This window comes from Plasmodium malariae, assembly GCF_900090045.1.
Source record: "Plasmodium malariae genome assembly, chromosome: 5".
NCBI lineage: Eukaryota > Apicomplexa > Aconoidasida > Haemosporida > Plasmodiidae > Plasmodium > Plasmodium malariae.
In genome coordinates, this window is record NC_041779.1 from 132,248 (window position 1) to 154,157 (window position 21,910).

General features: G+C 18.5%; 2 protein-coding genes and 1 pseudogene across 2 annotated transcripts, besides 1 other annotated feature; all 3 read right to left on the reverse strand.

Moving 5' to 3' along the window:
* Positions 1 to 1,977: 1,977 nt before the first annotated feature.
* Positions 1,978 to 2,936, reverse strand: PmUG01_05012400 (Plasmodium exported protein, unknown function; the record flags this gene model as incomplete). Its single annotated transcript, XM_029003331.1, has 2 exons — positions 1,978 to 2,721; positions 2,850 to 2,936. 2 exons carry the CDS (start codon positions 2,934 to 2,936, stop codon positions 1,978 to 1,980), a joined length of 831 nt encoding a protein of 276 aa, XP_028860288.1.
* A 10,249-nt stretch (positions 2,937 to 13,185) lies between these two features.
* PmUG01_05012500 lies at positions 13,186 to 13,859 on the reverse strand (annotated as a pseudogene).
* Positions 13,186 to 13,859: a sequence feature (fam-m protein, pseudogene).
* Positions 13,860 to 17,750: 3,891 nt separating this feature from the next.
* Positions 17,751 to 18,872, reverse strand: PmUG01_05012600 (lysophospholipase, putative; the record flags this gene model as incomplete). The annotated part of the gene is made up of 1 exon (XM_029003332.1): positions 17,751 to 18,872. One exon carries the CDS (start codon positions 18,870 to 18,872, stop codon positions 17,751 to 17,753), a length of 1,122 nt encoding a protein of 373 aa, XP_028860289.1.
* Between the last annotated feature and the right edge of the window lie 3,038 nt (positions 18,873 to 21,910).

A 21,910-nucleotide genomic window follows, 5' to 3' on the forward strand; every position in this document is an offset into this window, starting at 1 on the left:
CATATAGTTTTCTAAAGCAATATATTCAGAAAGTATTATATTTATAATAAGTAATATGCATTCAACGTAAATCGTACTATATATGTTTTTTCACTTTTTGATTATTATTTCTTCTTAGGTATATAATAATATATATATAACTAAAATATATTTTATAATGAGGAACAAAATAAAACACCTTTAAAAATATATTTTTAATATTTACGTTATGAATAAAAAATGACTTTAAATAAAATACAATAATTTTAATTCACTCATAAATATTCAAAATGAATACGTTAATTATTTAATATAGTCGAGGAATTAAAAGTTTTTTTATATAAACTTTTTAATGTTAAAAAAAATATATGATATATTAATATTTTGAAATACATATTTAATTTACAGCATGAAACATATAGAATATATATATATTGCAATATTTTGTATATAAGGCTAGTAATTTTTAATTTTAATGATATTTTCCTATTATCAATCATTATTTCTAATATATTGCACTTTGAATAAATGAGTTATTTATTTTATAAATTATTAATTGTTGTAACTGTAAAATAACTGCAATAATTAATGTATCCAATTTGTAAAACTTTTTCTTTTTGTGAAATATAACACGTTTTTTAGTTTTCGCATAAACAAGAACTTTATACTATGGTTTAAAATATATATAGAAAGTTTAATTTATAAAGTATTATTGAATCTATATAAAATTACATATATTTAAAATGTAAATAAAGCTTACTCTTTATTTTTATGTTATATTTTTAAAAAATTTAATTTTTATTTAAATTTAATTTGTACCATTATTTCTAAAGGGAAGATTTTTAAAATTAATCCTCACAAAGTTTTTAGTTTTTACCTACATATATATATTTGAAAAAATATTAATATATTATAATGTTAAAAATAAGAACACAGTAAAATTAATATACGAATGTTTTATTCAATTACCGTAATTAAAAAAAATTCCCAATAATATATATATAATAATGACATTATATAAATTATTACATGTAAACTAGACATAATGCAGTGTAACAATATAATTTACCAAAATATATTATTTAGTAACTTTTATCGTAATATTTATTGAGCTAATAAATTAGTTTTATTTTATCTTTTACAAATATATTTTGTCAAAAAAATAAATTTACCGATACAGATAAAGAACATATATACAAATAAATGAAAACTCTTTTTTTTAATAATACTCATACAATTAAAATGATCTGTTGAATTATTTCTGCTACGTATGTTATGTAAATTAGATAGTGACAATTATAAAATGAATATAAGAACAACAAATTACTGTAAAAATCTAAAATATTATTATAATTTTTTTTTTTAAATATTATTTTTGAAGAGTATAAATTAATATATTAATAAGAAATTATGAACAACGAAATAAAAAAAAATTTAAAATGCTATTTTAAAGCTTAAAGAAAAACAGAAAAAAAAATTGCAATATAATATAATCTCTTACTTTCATAATGTAAAAAACAACGCACCTTAAGTTTTAATTTAAATATAATAATTCTTTTTCTTAATAATCTTATAATATTAAATAATTTTATACTAGAATATGATAAAACATATAATGCAGAAATATTACAGTTATAACATAAAATAATAAATAAATTCAATACAATAATATTAATTGTGATGTAATATATTATTTTTAACGTACAAATATATATTTTTCATTGAAAATTGTATATGTATAAAAATATATGTATTCTGCAATACTATTTAATTCAGATCAAAAAGTAGATGAAATTACAAATTAAAAAACTTTCAAACATTCAAAATTTACAAAAAAAATAAATAAGTATTTTTTTTATATTTACATATACATATGACTAAGTATATGTAGGTTCATGGGTAAAATATAAGCAATTATTGTTATATTTAATATGTTATTAAATATATTGCATGTAGTAAATAACAATAAAGGCTTCTTTATAGAAATAAACATATTCCTTACCATTCATTGAACGTTTCCAAGGACTTAATTTTTTTACGTTTTATAACTTTTTTATAATAATGAAAAATTCCTAGTATAAGTATAATACTCAATAATAGGATTGGTACACAATACATTAAAATACTGCGGGCTTTCTGTAGTACAAAAGGATTTTGTGAAAAATAAGAGGACCATGAAGAATCCGCCGTTTCTACAGGGACAGTTGACGGAGAACTTGAACCATTTGCTGCGCTGTTTTCTAATAATTGAAATAATAAAATCAATAGATTACCAATGGATAAATCTAATATAGGTATCATTAATACCACCACAAACAACAGGAAAAATATAAAAATCCTTAATCCATATTTTCTACGTTTTAATTTTTTGTAATCCTTATCATTAATTAATATCATTTTTTTAAAAAAAGATTTATCATTAAGTCCATTCATTACTTTTTTTTCATAATAGTTATATGAATTATGAAACATGCTATATTTATTTTTCATAAGTCTCTTAATCAATTTTTTCTTAATTAATGAGCTTCTATATAATTTTTCTTTTATTTCTTCGTCCCATTTTTCATTATCAATTGTAATTAATTTTTCGTTTTTTTCTTTTTTATTATATGGTATCTTTAATTCTAAATCTCCGATATGTGAACAAATAACCTTTTCACATTTTCCTAATAATCTATAAAGTCGTTTATTTAATTTCCTATCAGAACCATAATTATCACCTAAAAATTTGTTAAACTTGCTCTAAAAAAGTAAACGCAAATTTTTCTTATATAAATGGATATATATTTTCATTGTAAAAAAAAATAATTAATAAAAATAAACAATAAAAATATGAATAATACATATGCCTTCAAAAAATATTATCATACCGTGTCACTGTAAAAATGACATATCCAATTTAAAAGGATAAATAAAAAAAATTTGATAAAAATTACAAACTTGATGCTTTGTTCCATGTTTTAGATCTATAATATTTTAATATATACAATAAAGTAAAAATTAACATAATATTATACACTTTCAATAATATAAAAAAAGCCTCTTCTATTTTTATTAATATATTTTCTTAAAAAAATAACATATAAATCATATTTTGCTAAACAGTTAAAAAAAAAAGCCTAGAAAAGGATGCTACAAAAATTTTATAATTAATATTATTTATAAAAAATTAACTTTATGTAGAATGACACAATTTAATTACGTTCATATACTTTCACAATATGTAATTTAACTATATATTAGATTAATTAAACAACTTTTATTCATTTAAAAATTTTGAATTTATTTACAATATATAATGTATAAAATATAGATATATGTTATTATTCTAGGTATTTCTAGAATAATTACTATTTTTAATTTTTCCAGCTAATTATTCCATTCTCTAAATATTATATTTCGGAGAATCTATTTATAATTAATCTTAATTATTAGTTATTATAACAGTGAAACAAAATTATTAATAAGTTAAAAAAATATATGTTCTGTGAAAATTCGGGTATTTTACTAATAACACATACTTCTTTTTTTAGTCTAAAATATATTTAAAAAATCAAATATATTTTATATTATCAAATTTATGAAAATATAAATTTTTTAAAGGAAAATAACATTATTTTTATTGGTGTGTAATAACTTTTTGAAGATTATTATTTTTAATTAAGTTAATTTTTTAATGTTATTTGTAAATGTAGTGTTTTTAAATTATCCAGTTATTTTTTTTTTTTAATTAAACAAATATATTTAGAATAAATGTGTTTAAAAAAAAAAAAGCAATAACTTCTGCATAAAATGTGTTTATGTCAAAAAACCATGGTTCAATAATGAATTGTTTTAACCATATCATCAGCAAAAATAAATATCTTTTTTTTTAATATCTTTTTTCATAGATATCCAAATAATTTTTATAAAAAAAATATAACCTCAAAATGACGTTATATCACGGACACTACCATTAATGTTGATATAATTTAATTTATTCTTGATATATTTATTAATCAAAATTAATGATATATTACAATATAATTAAAAAGTAAAATAATGCTAACATATCTGATATTTCTTACGAGTATTAGGAAGCATAAACTAATATTCTTTAATATACATATGTGTACTTTTTACGGAAAATATAATTATTCACAGTATTATAACATTTAATACTAAGAAAAAAGAAAAAATTTTTGAAGAATATATTGAAATATTATTTAGCAAGTTACTGAACTTTTATACTTATATTTATTCATAAATTTACCTTAATTTTTCTAGTTCGAACTATATTTTAGCAGAAAAAAATTAAATACATAATCTGTTTTATATTCTAAGCAATGCACTTTTATAGATGAGAATTGTAAATAGCAATAAATATATTTACATTAACATTAACTTGTTAGGACAATTTGAATTTACAGAATAGCATTTTTAAGAAAATGAAAGTAATATCTTTTAAAAGCTAGTATAAAAATTTAACAAAAACATATATTTATTATTCTAAAATAATTAATCCTTTTACTCAAAATGGAGCTTAATATTTTAAGTAAAATATATAGGAGTTTATAGAATTAATAAAAACATACTTTCATATGAATTAAATAACTTATATATATAATTTGGATTTTCATTTATTTAGAATAATATTATTAAAAAATGGATTATAAATAACCAGTAAATCTTCTAGTTATTAAGGTAAAATCTATATATTTTTATGCATATATATTATCCTAAGTTTGTTGCTGTAAACAAATATATAGAACCAAAATTCAAAGAACCACAAATATGTAAATGTTTATCTATGTATAATAATTTTAGCAAAAAAATTTATTTACATATTGTTTAATGTTTAATTATATTTTATTATATCGATATTATTCGTTTTTATAAAGTGACTAATATTTAGGATATAATAAAATGAGTACATATTCTATGGAGAGTACTAATAATAGATTAATATTTGTTCAAAAAAAATTTCTCTTAATATTGACATAAACAAAAAAATATATCATTTATAACAAAATGTTTTAACTATAGATATATATATAATACTTATGAAACATATTTATAGCTATCCATTATGTAAGTTATATGATAATATATGCATTCTGAGCCTTTTATTTATTTATAGAGATTAATGTATTCTAAAATTACTAATGTGATATAATGAATTCATAGTTAAAAACAAAATAATGCTAGTTTATATTGGTAATTATATCCTAAAGTATAAATATAATCTAAAAATCTATTAAAAATATTCTTACATGAAATAAACATTAAAACATATATCACCCATAATGATTTATTTCCAAAAAATATTTGTTAATATTTCTAAAAAATTCATACTCACAAAAAATAAATCATATATTATTAGATTTATTATATGAAAAATAACAAAATTCAGTTAAACTAAAATGATTATATAACAAATTCAATTAATAAATTCTTCAAATAATCAATTATAACCATAAAAAAAGTCCCCCAATTTTAGGTTCTAAAATATCTATATTGCTTCATCGATTAAGGGAATTTACATTAATTGCATTTTTGTATATTAAATTAAATGTGCAAATATATTTTATGATAAAATTTTACATAAAAACTTATACACACATAATTTTCTCACTTTGGCTCTTTTGTTACGAATGTTTATCTATATGTATTTAATATTAAAATGAAACAAAAAATACATTATAAAGTATAAGAAGTGAGAATAGTAAAATAACTCGTAAGAATATAGAATAATATTAAAACAAATAGAGAACCATAAGAACTGTAATAAATATTTAATATATATCATTTTACTATTATAAGTCATTAAATATGAGTATACTATCTATGGATTATAATAAAATTTATATTCATATATGAAGGAATTTTATTGAGAACACAATATCATTAATAATAAAGTAAATATTTAATAGTTATGTTAATGTATATATTCATTATAACTAAAATTTATATTTATATCCTCGAACATCAATCATATATTTTAATAATTTTACTAAAATATAAATAAACCTAAAAATACTTATAATAGTTGACAATAATCCAACTATACACCCATTATTACACGTAAATAACAAAAATATTTTTTTCAGCAATAAGCCTAGAATTTTTACAGAATTATATATTATTTCCAAATTAATTTAACAAAATAAATGGTAGAAAAACCATTAAAAAAAGTGTTATTGTTAGACTGAATATCAAAGCTCCACTAATTCTTAATGCATGCATTAGGCCCTATTTCTTGGTAGAATTGTTATAACGCTTTTATCTATATATAAATATAAATACTATATATAATATTTTTTTCAAAGTAATAATATACATCTACAAATAGTTTATATATAACTCGTGTGAATTTCGTTATTAATCATTTTGTTGAAGATCTTGTATTATCTTTATTCGTATATTCTCATTTAACAGCAAATTCTGATTTATACTTATTATTCTCATTTTCTAAATCATACTATCCATTTCTAAATAATGAACCGTTAATTCTAAATTTTGTGTCCACTTCTATCCTTCTGACAACATAATATCATTTTCTGAATATAACTTTTTATGAGTTCTGTTCATATTGAATGAAGATTTATCAAAACACAGTACAATAAAAATTAAATATTTTAGCTATTTACGATATGATATACTTATTTACTCATTGTAGTAATATTACTATTATTATATGTATTTATATAATATGAAGCAGAGATAAATAATAAGCAAATTTATTGGATGACATTGTTATATTACATTGTAGTAATTAGAACATGAACAATTATATAGAAGACACATAAAAGTTTTAAGTAAAATAAAAATTTTCCTTTTACCTTTAATGCTGTAATTATTTTATTTTATATTGTCTTTATGCTGATAAAAATATCATTGAATTTTCATAATACACTAATAAAAATATAATGTCATTAAATTATAAATTTTTTTTTTTTTTCCTTTTTAAAAATGTATTAAATTTCATAAATAAAATACAAATATAAACTTTAGAAAAGAAAAGATATATTTAAAAATATTTTAATAAATATTTTCAATCATGTTATTTATAGAAATAGTAACATTTTTACAATAAGTTTTGGAACAGCGAATTTTATTGATAAATGTTTTAAATATATTTTTTCTTATATAACAATTAAAAATTTTTGTTAGTTATACCATTTAGAAATAAAATAAAATTCATATTTTGTTGTTTAATGATTTATTTTTATATATAAAATAAAAAAAAAATATATAGTGAATACTCACAATGACATACAAATTAAAAATACTACTGTTAAATATATTATTATTTTACTAAAAGAATAAATAGTTATACGTACATATTATATTTTTTAAATGTTATTTAATTGAAAAACTTAAATTCTTGTATAAATTTTAATACTAATTATAGGATGTGAAACAAAAATAAAATTAAGTTAAAACTCTTCTTTGTTTCACAAATTATAAGGTACACGTAATATATATGTTTGATATGTAGAAAATTTATGCTGTATCATAATTTTTATTCTTGAATTTAAAACACCTATAAAATTTTTATATTTTAAAAAGGGAAATCCAAAAAGACAGTTTATATAATTTTATACCTAGTTATAAATAGAACCTTATAATCATTATAAATTTTATATAAATACTATTTATTTTTTACTGCTAAATGTTCACTTTTTAAAATAAGGAAGTTACATGATCTCCTTATTTATTATTTTTCTTTTTTATTAAAAATAAAAAAATTTATATATTTAATAAAAATATAAATTATAATAAAAATTAAAAATGCAAAAGTAAAATTTTTAAAAACACTTTTAATAATTATGAGTTAAATGAATTTTAACTAAAATTACATACAATATAAAATAATATCGTCTTAAAATGTGAAGAATAATATATAGTAAAATTTAGGAAAATATTTTATATTTTATTTTTTTTTTTTTTGAAATGTCTACAAAGGAAAAAATGATACATTTATTTTTTATTTGTTTATAAGTGATTATAAAACAAAGTTAGATATTATATTAAAAAATTTATACAACTACCCTAAATGAAATAAATAGAATTTTTATGAAATAAATCTATAAAAACAAAAATATTTATATTCCAATTCTTTTTTACTTTAGTATTTGTTTCGCTTATATAATTAATATGATTATAAAAATATGGTATATATAATATATATTTTTTTTATTATTCATTAATAAACTCATATTAATTTAACAAATTAAATTACTCTTCTAAAAAATAAATAATTAAAATAAATAGCATATTATATTTTTGTCTATGCCATATAATTCGTATTATCCTGTAACACTGAATTAAAATAAGATAATAATTTTTTTATTTCATGGTATATGTGTGTGTAACATCTATATTTATATATATTACATTTATAATTAAAATATATTTAAAAATATTATCATTTTTTAAGCCCAAGATATTCTGATAGTTCACTTACCCTTAATTTGCATATATTACAAATTTGTTTTTATATAAAGAAATATAAAGGCTTAGTAACTAATGCTCTGTATTATTAGGAATGTTTAATGATACAGATTATTTATACATATAATATCTTACTAATAAAAATTTTATATATTCTCTTGTAACTAATTCAGATGTTTATATTTAGGTGAATTTATGTTTCCATACATAGCTATTTTGAATTTTACATCTAATAAAAATATTCACTTCATATTAATTTAACTATTCATATTGATCCAAATAGAATTAATATATTTAAATAAATTACATTTATTCTCTAAATATTTAACTTGTTCCTAAGTAACTCTATGTATTATAAATTAATAGTGTTATTAATTTTATATATAAATATATATATATATAAACATTTGGACATCTTAATAAAATACTATATAAAATAAATAAGAACAACATATATAGTAATTCTATTAAAATTTAAGAATACACATTAATTTCCTTATTCTATATCAAAATATAATTATATATTGGTGATTTCATAATGATTATATATCTCCTAAATATTTTTCCAGGATGTATTATTAATAAGAATACAATAATATTTTTTAAACTCTGTAATAAATAACTATTTACACAAATATGTTATACATTTAAATGATGATAGCTATTCTTTTTGACGATATATAATATTTTAGAGTGTCTATGTAGAGATATGTAAATATTATATTACATGTACTAACGAACACTAAAAATACATACACTGAATTTATGAAACAAAGAAACAGTATTAATATATTAAAAAATGGTTCGTTAAGTAATACATGTAGTTCCATAGATGTATATCATAATAAATATTTTAATTAAATTTCTGCTTCTTTTATATTAATCTCTATATCACAGTATATCCAATACACAATATTCAAAATATATTTCTTATATTTTTTGAAAGATTTTCAGGTATAACTTATTTTTTTAGCAATAAATTTATTCCTATCCACGGCCCTTAATTTTTTTTTTAATTGCTTGTACTTCAAGTTTTTCCTTATAATATTTAATTTAAATAGTCCTCGTATTTCCTTTAAATTAATATTTTCTCTAATTGTCTTTCACATAGGTTTAGTTTTAATATTTACTTTTTTGTATCCCTTCCTTTTCTTTATTTCCATATTTATCATTTTTTTATGTCTTTTTTTTCAAAATTGCATTTTTTGCTTAAATAATCTTATGCATTTTATTAATAATATACCATTTGTGTAGTCTAACGAAGAATCCCTTATGTTACTCTGGTAAATAGGTTTAATAACCGAGAACTAAAAATAAGACTCAAAAATATTATTTATCATTTCACAATATTTTTTTTTTTCCTCGTAATAACAAAAGTTTGTTAACAGAAATGAAACATTCGAGAATAATCAAAATACAAAAATGAATAGAATGATGAAACAAAAAAATAGATATTATAATTATATCATATAATTGTAAAGGTGACAAGTTCAAATAAAAAGGAAAATTAATAAATTTTTATAAATAAAGTTAACCTTATGTTATTTTTCACGCAATTTTTCTATTGTAATCATAAATTTAGCACGGAAAAAATTGTTCAGTATATTGTACCTACTTCTATTTAGTTATAAGTATTTATTTAGTTCCTAATAATATTTTACTCATAGTTTATAATTTATCGAACTAATTTACTAAACTATATATATATAGATGTACACATTGTGTATTAAATGATGACATAAAGAAGAAAAACAACATAATATTTCTTCAGTAAGATTTCCTTACACGCTTAGTTATATAGTAACAAAATAACATGTTTTCACATAATCTATAAAAATAAGTTACTTAAAACAGTATCCATTTAAAAATATTACTAAAAAGGTTATTTTGTTATAAAAAAATATTTTAATATCGAGACAGTTACTTTCACTTTTAAATAAAAAAAAAATATATATATCATTTGTTAAACATATTTATTCACATGGGTTATTAGTGTTTTTATTTATTTTTTTTTTTTAATATATTTCTACATTCATATATGCATTACTTTCTGCGTAATTCATCTTTTTATTCTCCTTTTCAATAAGATAGTATTATTTGTATACATTTAGATTTATTCTTCATCATAGACTTCATGCATTATTATTAGATGACTGAATTCAGTTTTCTTTTTTTTTTTTAATTATTTTCATATACAGTCCTAAATAATTCAACATATATATTCGTAAAAAGTTCATTGATAAGAAAAAAAAGGTAAAAACAAATATATAGCAAGACACTTCTACTTAAAAATTAATATATTTTGTTTTCTTCATAATCTAAATAGAATAATTTACTTAAGATTAATTTGTATTACGCTATTAATTAATATAAGAAAAAAAAATGATAAAATCATAATACTTGATAAATAATGATATGTAAAAAATAGATATGCACATGAGTTTAATCTTTTAACTTATTATATATATGTCTTTTATTTGTGAAAATATTTTATTATATGTTTTATTATAAATTTTCACCCTGATAAGTCTATCATTACAACACATTAGAACAATTCTTTTTTTTACATATTAACTAATTATAAATATAATTAAATTTTCAATACATTCCTAACATGTTTTTATTTAAAATGACACTTAATATAAAATATTGAATGAAGAATAACATTTCCAAAAATATAGCACTTAATAACGTAATTATTATTCTATATTATTTTAATTGTTAACAGTGTGCGAACATATATAACTTTTGATATTTTTCAGTACATATCCAAAAAGACATACATAAAACTAATAAAAATAATGTATTTTTTTTTTCATACAAACACTAGAAACAATGTAATTAGATATGTGCGAAAAAAGAACTATATTTTACTTAAAACCAGCATCATTATATAAATGAAACAGTTTTTAATGATTTTAATATGTTTTTCCGTAATTTAAAAATATAACTAAAGCCATAAACTTATGTATATTCATATATGAAGTTTCGCAAATGTAGAACGTTCTATTTTCTAGATAAAAAGTAAAAATGTATACTTGAAAAAATACTATACAAATATTTTTAATAAATGTGATAATATTTATACTTATTTTACTAGAAAGTAGGTAAAATATGATATTTCTAACACTGATATATCCTAAAGAAAGAACAGATGAGAAATAACAGAACTTCAGAATAAGGTTGTTAACTTATAAAAGATTCCAAAAAAAAACGAGATAAAAGTTTTTAAAAATATTTAAAATAAAGTATACATAAATAAAATTAAAGATAATAGGAAATCTAAATAACTTATAATTAATTGTTAAAGAAGGAAGTCAGAACTATTATTATTTATGGTGTATAAATTCAACCTCATTTTCTAACTTAATGAGCTCCAAAAATCATACTAAATAAAGGGAGAAATGAATTAAGATAAAATAGGAGAAAAAAAATTTAATTTCTAAAAAATTTTAAAAAACGAATTTGGTACTTTGTGAGAGTATTTACTAAAATTTTTCATAATTAAAAAGAAGAATCACGTATTTATGAAATTTATTAACCACTGTAATTGAGGACATGTCATGCTCAATATATCCTTTTTTGGTAGAAAAAAAAATTTTGTCCTATGCTAAAAAAAATACGCATATTTTTTTATTTATTGACAATATTTTGATTCATTGTATATATGTTTTTTATCTATATATATGAAATGATACTCAGTAATTTAGAATTTGTTTCATTTACTAAAATAAAAATAACTTAAATTATACATTATAAATATTATACTATAATTTAGTAAATAATATTAAAAAAAAAACAAAAAAAATTCCAATAAAGGTTCTGTTAATACTTTAATAAATCTAATTAATTAATTAAATCTTAAAGTGATACAAACAAATAAATAAAATATATATTTTATTCCTATAACAATTTTTGGTATATTATATATCTACGTAATATTTATAAAACTGAACTAATTGTTTTATTAAGCAAAATCGTAAAATAATTTATTGTTTTAACTATTAATTTAATTATAAAAATTTAAAATCTTCAAGTTAGTAAGAAGTTATAAATTATCTATATTTTAAAATGTTTGTTGTTTTATTATATATATGTAATTTCACATATATAAGAAGTATACGAAAACTAAAAGTCCCTTATAAATATTTTTACTATAAATATATTATTTTGGATATTTCATATAAAATTTATTTTATATAATAAATAGAAAGTCTTTCCCTTTTAGTAAAATATATATATATACATATATATAAGTGTCAAAATACAAATGACTCCATTCATATAATACACAAAAAGGCATATTTTCCAAACTTAAATCATTAATATATTTTCTAAAAAACGTGAGCAAATAGTAATTTTATACTACAACAAAATATAAATTAAAAAGAAAAATTTTTTAGTATAAATATAAATTATCACATTTCTAAAAACTTTTATGAAATGTACAGATTTATATTAAGTTTAAAACGCAAACATATCTATATATATATAGAAAAATATTTATATATATACAAATATATATATTCTGCCATAATATTTAAGCTATGATATTAATTTAAAATAAAAATTCCAAAACATTAAAACATTCAAATTCTAAATAAAACGAAGAAATAATATTTTTACGGTTTTGTATTAAAAAGTGCAAATATACTTAAAATATTTTTTAAATAATATATATACCTATAAAGTTTATCACTAAAAATATTATGCTGCTACTTCATATTAAATTCCTCCTTAAACAAAGATATAAATACTTTATTATTCATTTTATTCAGTCATTAACTTAAATTTTTTATATTTTTCATTATTTCTTAAGATCTTATAAAATACTATTATAATAAAAACCGATAATATAACAATAAGTATGCTAAAAAATATTATTCCAGAATATTTTCCCGTATAATTTGTTAATTTTGTTATAGCTCATTCTAGATTTATGCCTAATTCTTCATCAATTTTTGTCCATTCAATATTCAAAAACGTAAATACTGATGATATGGGTATTCCTATTCCCACAAAGAAAAAAAAAAGATTAGAGAAGCTCCATATTCATAATTCCTAAATTTTATTTTGTTTAAAGCTATATTTCCAACTCTTCTGTTATTTTCAATAATGTTATCATAATCCTTTTTTTTTATCCATTTTTTTTCAAAATGGAAATACTTTCCGTCAAACATTCCACTATTATAATCTATAGCTTATGTGTAGTATTGCACACTATTCCGTAAACTTCCACATGGTTGTTTGTTTTAAACTTCTGTCCGTTTTTTGTTATTATATATATATTTTTTTTTGTACCCTACATTATTTCGCATGCCTTTTTTAAATCCTACACTATATGAACCATTATACTGTTCGTATTTCGCTAGTGATCTATAATTCCATTGATATAATTTTTTATCAAAGATAAAGATCTTATCCAAGGATTTACTAAAAACACTCTAAAAGAACGAAGAAAATGCTTATCATTTAAATTAATAAATAATATAATTCTAAAAATTTGTGTTAAAAATCATATAACACTAATAATATAAATAATACAATTTATGCTTACATAACATTATTATACCATATTACTAATAAAATAATACAACCATGATAAAAGGGCAAACGTAAAAATATTTATAAAAAGTTTATATTAATTCATTATTCATTAATAATAGAAATATTTTAATCCATATAAAAACAAATTTAATTTTTTTTGTATTAATTATTAAAATAACAATTTTCGAAATTGTATGCAATATTTTTTCTATGAATCAATAATAACTAATTTTTCCAGTAAAATTAAAAGATATGTTAAATTTATAGCTTATGGTTTTAAATGAATATAGATTTCTTATATATATATATAGATATAGATATATAGAATAGTTTAATACAAAATATTGAAAACCAGGTTCCCATAATAATAATATTAAAGAGAAATTTATTATTCTACAAAAGAATTCAATTAATTATATGTATATTATTTGTTAATTCTTTTTATTTTTTTTTTTAAATATTTTATTTTTTTATACTTCCCTTATGTAATATATCAATGAATTTTTATAATTATAATAACTTCTTGTTTTTCTTTAAGAGGAATTTATTTATAGTATAATTTATAATAAGAAGAATTTTAATGCACCTTCAAAAATAATAAATTATTACATTGTTAATTTATTTTTCTTTCATATTATGTTACAGAGGTACAGGTTATGATGAAAATTACGTTTTAATATGTATAATCTTATATAAGTTTTAATGAATTTATTTTTAATCGAATATGTTATCAAATAAATATATATATTTGTTTTTATTTAATAAAATGTAAAGCATAATATATATATATAATAAATAATTTTATTTTCCAAAGTTATAATACATTTAGTAACACTATATTATATTCTGTACTATATATTTTTTAGATTTGTATAAATGTATATGCATATATATGTATCACCTTGCGAATTTTTTCTTTTTTGCATATCAAAGATACATAGTTTCCTTTATCTATTTATGACACCTAAAGTGAATATTTAAAATATTTTTGGGAATTTGGAAAATATAATCAAAGTTATTAAATTAATTGTGAAAGACAATTATAAAAATGTAATTAGCATTATAATGTATAAATAAATAAATATTAATATATATATAATATTTTTTTTATTCGTAAAGTAAGACAACAGGAACGTAGAAAATTTATTCATGTATACTATATTATACATTATATTTCTGGAATATCAAATGAAGGTTGATAAAATATTTAAAAATAAAGCAGTAAAATGTAGTTTTATTAAAATTTCTTATTTTTTTTTCGAAAAAAGGGTGCAAATAATTAAAAAAATATTTCTAACTTTTTTTCTTTTTCTTAGTTTTATTATATTTTACGTAATATAATTGTATAGTATTAAAGAAGAAATTATCTTAAATTACTTTTTATAATTATGTTCATTACATAAAAAATTAGGGAAAATTTAAATGTAAATTTTCAGATATCTTTAAAAAAATAAAATTATATTAAATACATACATAACACATACTATAGTACAATAAAGAATAATTTTATTAATTCTTCAACTTAACTTCTGTATTTATTTCATCTATGTAATAAATTATATCTTTTATTTTCATATATATACACATTTAACAAATTACTTGGATTCACAAAAATCAGAAATTTTATTTTATTTATAGTATATTTCTAATATATATAGTTCGTTCGATTATTATGAAGATTATTTTTTCCATTTTGGATTCTATCTACCTCTAAATATATAATTTGCACTTGTTATATCGTATATACCATGTACACAGTTATTTGTTCACATTTATATAATACTAGTATCTTTATATATTTAATTTCCTTCATTTTTTTCTTAAAACTTCATTATACTGTTAACCAGTGAATATCAGTTTTACATATTTCCATTATTCATGTATTACATAAATTAAATTACTTCTTAATTTTATGTAAGTACTTATAACAAACTACATAAATAAAGAAAAAAAGAAAAATACTAAACCATTAATCACGAATACCGTTATTTCCAAAATTTTAAAATTAACAAAATAGTCATTAGATAAATATCATATAAACTTAGTTAAAGCAATCATTTTGAATTCCTATATAGATTCAATGCATAATTCACATATATAATTTACAAAGATTCATTATAATGAAAAAAAAATAAAAATAATCACTTTAATATTTTTTTTATATTTTATAAAAACATTACCAAAGAGAAATACATTGCTATGCTTATATATGTAAAATTTAATAACTATCTCAATATAATAATTGTTCATTTATAATCTAATTCTTTATATGTGTATTTACCTAGTAATAATGTGATTGTGCATATTATCGCTGTTGAAAATATAAATTTCAAAAACTTAAAATTCAAATGTCATACATTTTGGTCTTTAATAATAATTTCATTGTTACTATCTTATCATCTTATACCCTTCGATTTAATAAATTATGCTACATTAAGTTATATTTATATTTCCTTGTAAGAATTATGTACAATATAGATCCATATATATATTTTTTTTAGTATAATTTCTCTATAAATCCTCAGTAAAAAACTAGAATAGGATAAATATTCTAATATATTTTCTGTCAAAACCTTTATATAAATAGTTTATTCTTTTTCACTGAAGTTTCTTATATTATGTCTTGAATCGCTAAATTCTTGAGTTTTGGATTTGTATTTTTTTTTTTTTTTTCCCTTCAAAAATTTCTTATTTTCATTTATAACAACATTTTACATTCTTTTAATCTTAAACATATTTATAATTTACAGTTTTATATTTCTAGTGCTATTGACTAAAATTTGAAATTATTCTATTTTATATATATGAGTATTTTCTCTCTATATTGTATTTTTTTTTTTTCTTCGATATATATATTTCTATCTTAGTTCTATATTTCTATATATTTCCTTTTTAATTTGTTCAGCATAGCTTTAAGAAATTTTTTGTTTTTTTTGTTATAATTTTTAATTTATAATTACGATACTTTTTAGTTTATCTTTACGTTTATTTACCCTAGTGTTTTTAAAAATTTCCTATAACTATATTTATAATTGTGCAATACTTTTAATTATAGTGGTTAATGTTTTAACCATTCTGTTGTAATACTGATAAACAAAAAATGATAATATAGTATTTTAGTTTATTATCCCCTATAGTAGTTTTACATATTTATAGATTACGTAATTCATTATTTTTATATTTTTATTTATTTTTTTTTTTTATACATTGAGCCTTTTCTGTGAAAGTGTCCAAAGTAATTCTAATAAATTATATTTTAGAATTAAATTTTTATATTTCATATTATATAGAAGACTATATAATATAAAACTTCTGTTTCAGGAAAAACGTCAAAAAATGAAATATATGGCAATACCAATTGTCCATTGCATTTCTAACTTTTTCACCTTAATTAGAAATAAACGAAAAACAAGAAAAATATACATAATAATAATAATCAATATTTGTGATCTTACAAATATTATATAATTGGTTTAAAAAAAAAAAAAAAGAAAAGAACATAATTATTTATTATTTAATAACTTTTACTCTAGGTGTAAAACATTAATGAAAAAAAAAAAAAAAAAACGTAAATATTTCTTTTAACATAGTATTCTTTTGTTTAGGATAGATAATATATAACGTAAAAAAGTGTTTTTAAATAAAAACATGAAAACTATAATTATTACCAAAAAAAAATATATTCATATATATTTATCTATGTATATATAAAAATGTTTGAATTGATCCATAAACATTCTTCTTTTCAGTTCAGAAAATAAAATTTAATATATATCTGTAAAAATGTATTAATCTGATTCTTCATTTATATATTTTTTATTCAGTACTGATGAAGATATATCACTTAACCAGTCCATAATTTTTTTTAAAACATTTTCATTTCCAGGTTCCACAGTTAACATATGTTCCATATTGTCCAAGATATGCAATTCTTTTTTATCATTGGTTAGTCTATTAAAAAATGATACAACTCCCCTATAATAACACAAAGTGTCATCCTTTGAATGGATAAACAATATGGGAATATCTTTAGGAATATATCGGATGTCTCTGTCTAAAATCTTCATTGATTTTAAAAGTTCGTGCCCAAATCTACTTGTTATCCCCTTTTTGTAGCGCATTTTATCCATTCCTAAAATATCATTCATATAGGGGTACCTTATATAACGTGCCTTATTTATAATTCGAAATCTTGGAAAACACCAAGAAATAACTTTTGCAAAGGGCAAATAAAAGCAACTGTATTTATAGGAACGAGGAGATGCAGCCATTAACTCGATGGAAATCATTCCAGATAATGATATACATCCTCTAATATTTAATTTTCCTCTAATATCCTCATTTGATTTTCCTAAAATTTGCAATGTCCTTAAAGCAATATTTCCTCCCATTGACTGACCTATTATATAAGTAGGAAGTGCTTCTCTTTTACATATGTTGCTACTACCTGAAAGTACACTGTCTGTTTCATCAGCTACGCTTAACTTTTCATGAATTTTTTTAATATACTGTATTACATCATATACTAAATCATCATATGATTTTACATTAACTTTTAAATCCCTCCAGCCATCGGACTTTCCATGACCTTGTAAATCTATACCATATACTGAGTATCCATTTTTATTAAAATGTTCTATCCAACTGTCCTTGTATACATAATAATTTTGCTCATCTTTCAATATAGCCTTATCATTATTTACTATATCGACGTTATGTCTTAAAAAGGAAAATCTTGCATGTGAATTTAAACCATGAATTAATATTATAATACCTATAGCATTTTTTATTAACCATCCGTACGTTCTTAATAATAATCCATCTTTATTATAAAATGCATCCAGAGCTGGTCTTCCATCTGTGCAATTAGTTAAGTTAAATTCATTATAACAAAGTTCATATTCAGCCATTGTAATAATAAAAAACTTAAGCCATACACAAATTATAAGAAAAAATTCTACATTGTAATTGCACGCAAAAATATAATTAACTATTAAAAAGATTCTTTTTTTATATATTATTATTTAATTTAATCATATCTTGTAATTTTATTTAAAATAAATGTAAAGGGTCAAAAAAATCAAAATTAAAATACACAATTAAATTAAACATGAATATATGATAATTCCAAATAAAACGTAACAAATAATGATGTTAAACTACAATTAAAGCCAAATAAATTAAATAATCTAACAATCAGTCATGTTTATAAAAAATAATATATATATATATAATGAAAAATCAAAAAAATGTTATCTAAAATAAGAAATAAAATTAAAATTTAATTAAAAACAAACAAATTACTAAACATATTATATGATATCAAAATATGATATATTGTAATTTTACTAAAAGATCATATAAAAAAAAATTATGCTAAAAAATAACATAAAAATAGCATTGAATACAATGATATATTTCATAAAAATTATAAGCTGAATTTTGTAATTTAACCCTAAGAAAAATAAAAAAAGCAAAATGTAATATATTTATGCTGGCATTATCTTAATATAATAAAAAGCAAATCCTAAAGCTTCTAATTACATGCCAAATATAATGTAATTTAAAAAAAATATATATATTTTTTTAATTTATTACTCAATTCGTTTAACTAATTTTATAGGATAAATAGTTTTTATATGAAAATTTTTTATTTATTTTTAAATACAATTTATGTAAATATAATAAACATATATTACTCTCAAAATATATTTTTAATAATATAACAATTCCTGTATTTTTTCAAGAATATGCAAGTTCTAATTTTTTTTTTTAATATTTTTTAAATAAATGAATTAATACCTATTTAATTTGTATTCATATTGTGAAAAACGAGTCACAAAAAAATAAAATTTTTTTTTTTTCTTTTATTTCTTTTTTTTTGAACTGAATTTTTTTATATACTATATATGAATAATATAAAAAATATACTAATTTATTTGTAAAATAGTTCTAAATAGTTATATGTAAATAAGTGTTTTATATATTTTTATAATTATAATTTAATTATTTATCATATAAATCTAGAATTATAAAAAAATAATAATATATACAGAACTATAATTAAAAATTCACAATGTATGTATACACACATATATATATATATATATATATATATATATATATATATAATGTTCATGAGTGTATTACGTGAAAAACGTAGTATTTAAAAAATTTCTTTTACGTATATAATATATAAGTAATAAATAACTATTTTTACATCCTTATTTTATATATTTATACTAAGCTACAAAAGAAAATATTATTCATGGTACATTTATTGTGGATACACAAGTATTTCACTAAAGTATTTTTTTTTACTTTTATGCTGTATTATTTTTTTTTTATTTCAATTAAAAAAATAAAAACTCTAAAGCAAATTTTTCCTTAAATAAAAATGGAATTATGTATATCTCAATATGTATGTTATTTTTGTTTAGTTAGTTTAATATCTTTTATGTGCTACATTTATTTATTTTGTAACGAAATAGAAGAAATATAAAATTTTAAAATATTTACAAGTGCAGATATGGATATAACGTTTTAATTTCTCTGAAAAAATTAAGAAAATTTAAAACAATATATTATTAATTATGACAGAACATATTTGATCATTCTATTATAAATAATGGAAGAAAAGGGTTTATAAATTCAATAGATAAAAAGAAAAATATATGTTAGAAAATATTTTTTCACATGTAATTTTCATTTTTCTCTCATATTTATTTATTACAACAGAGGGCCTTTATTCTTGATATTTTCCATTTTTACTGTATATTAAATAATTATAGAAAAAAAGAAAAAATCATCATATATACTATAAAAATGATTATCTTTATAAGAACAAGAAAAGTTGACGTGTAATGTAATGTGATTTTTTATGATCTAATTTTGTAATTGATTTATATAACAATATTATTTACGATAAACAATTAAACTAAGACTTTCCTTCTAATCTTATTTCTTTGAAATATTTCTTTTATTTTAATCTTAATATAAATTTTAATCCTTTGTCTTTCTCTAATACAGAGATTATGATATTTACATGAACGTACAATAAGCAGCGTGAATCATAAGTATAAATAATATTATTTGCAAAGATATTTCACAATCATATAATATATGAAGATCATTTTATAATATCTATATTCTTAAAATAATAAAAAATATTATAAATATGTTTTCAGTATTATAGTAAGAATTAACATAATATAAAAATTATTATATTCCATCATTCATGGAATGGTAAAATATCATATTTGATGATGGATAAGTTTTGTTTTATATAAAATATTTATGAAATTTTTCAATCTTACATACAGTGCATAATTCTAATAAAATTAAAAATTATCATATATGTATTTGTAAAAATATTGAATTAGAATTGTATAATATATAAATATCTTTCATTTCTTTCTCAATGCATAATTATTTAATATTCAAAATAGAAAATCAAGTGAATTGTGGGTTCATCTTAACACGGGTTTCCATCTTACAGCTTAACATGTCCATTGAATTATTGCTGTTTAAAGTCTATGTATATAAATATAATTTTAATATCAGATGATGCCCATATTAAGTCTTCCTCAAATACAATACAAATTAATATTTATTATGTCACCTTTCTATAAATGTGTTATAATTTATAAACATATATAAAATGAAACCATAAAAATGGTCACATGTAGTAACAGATATTTGTATCATTAATAAGTTTCGTCAAAATGTTACTTTACATAAATGAATTTTATCCTTTTTCCAAATAAGCAATTTTGCGTATATATATGAAAAAAGAAATAGTTTTACATTATAACTTAGGAAAATTCGTAAATTATAAAACAAATTCTCATACATAAGAGTATCTCTACTTATGTGTGTAATGCGTGAACAACGTTTAAAAATACGTTACACAAACTTCATTACATCTTATTTTAAGTGGTAAGATATT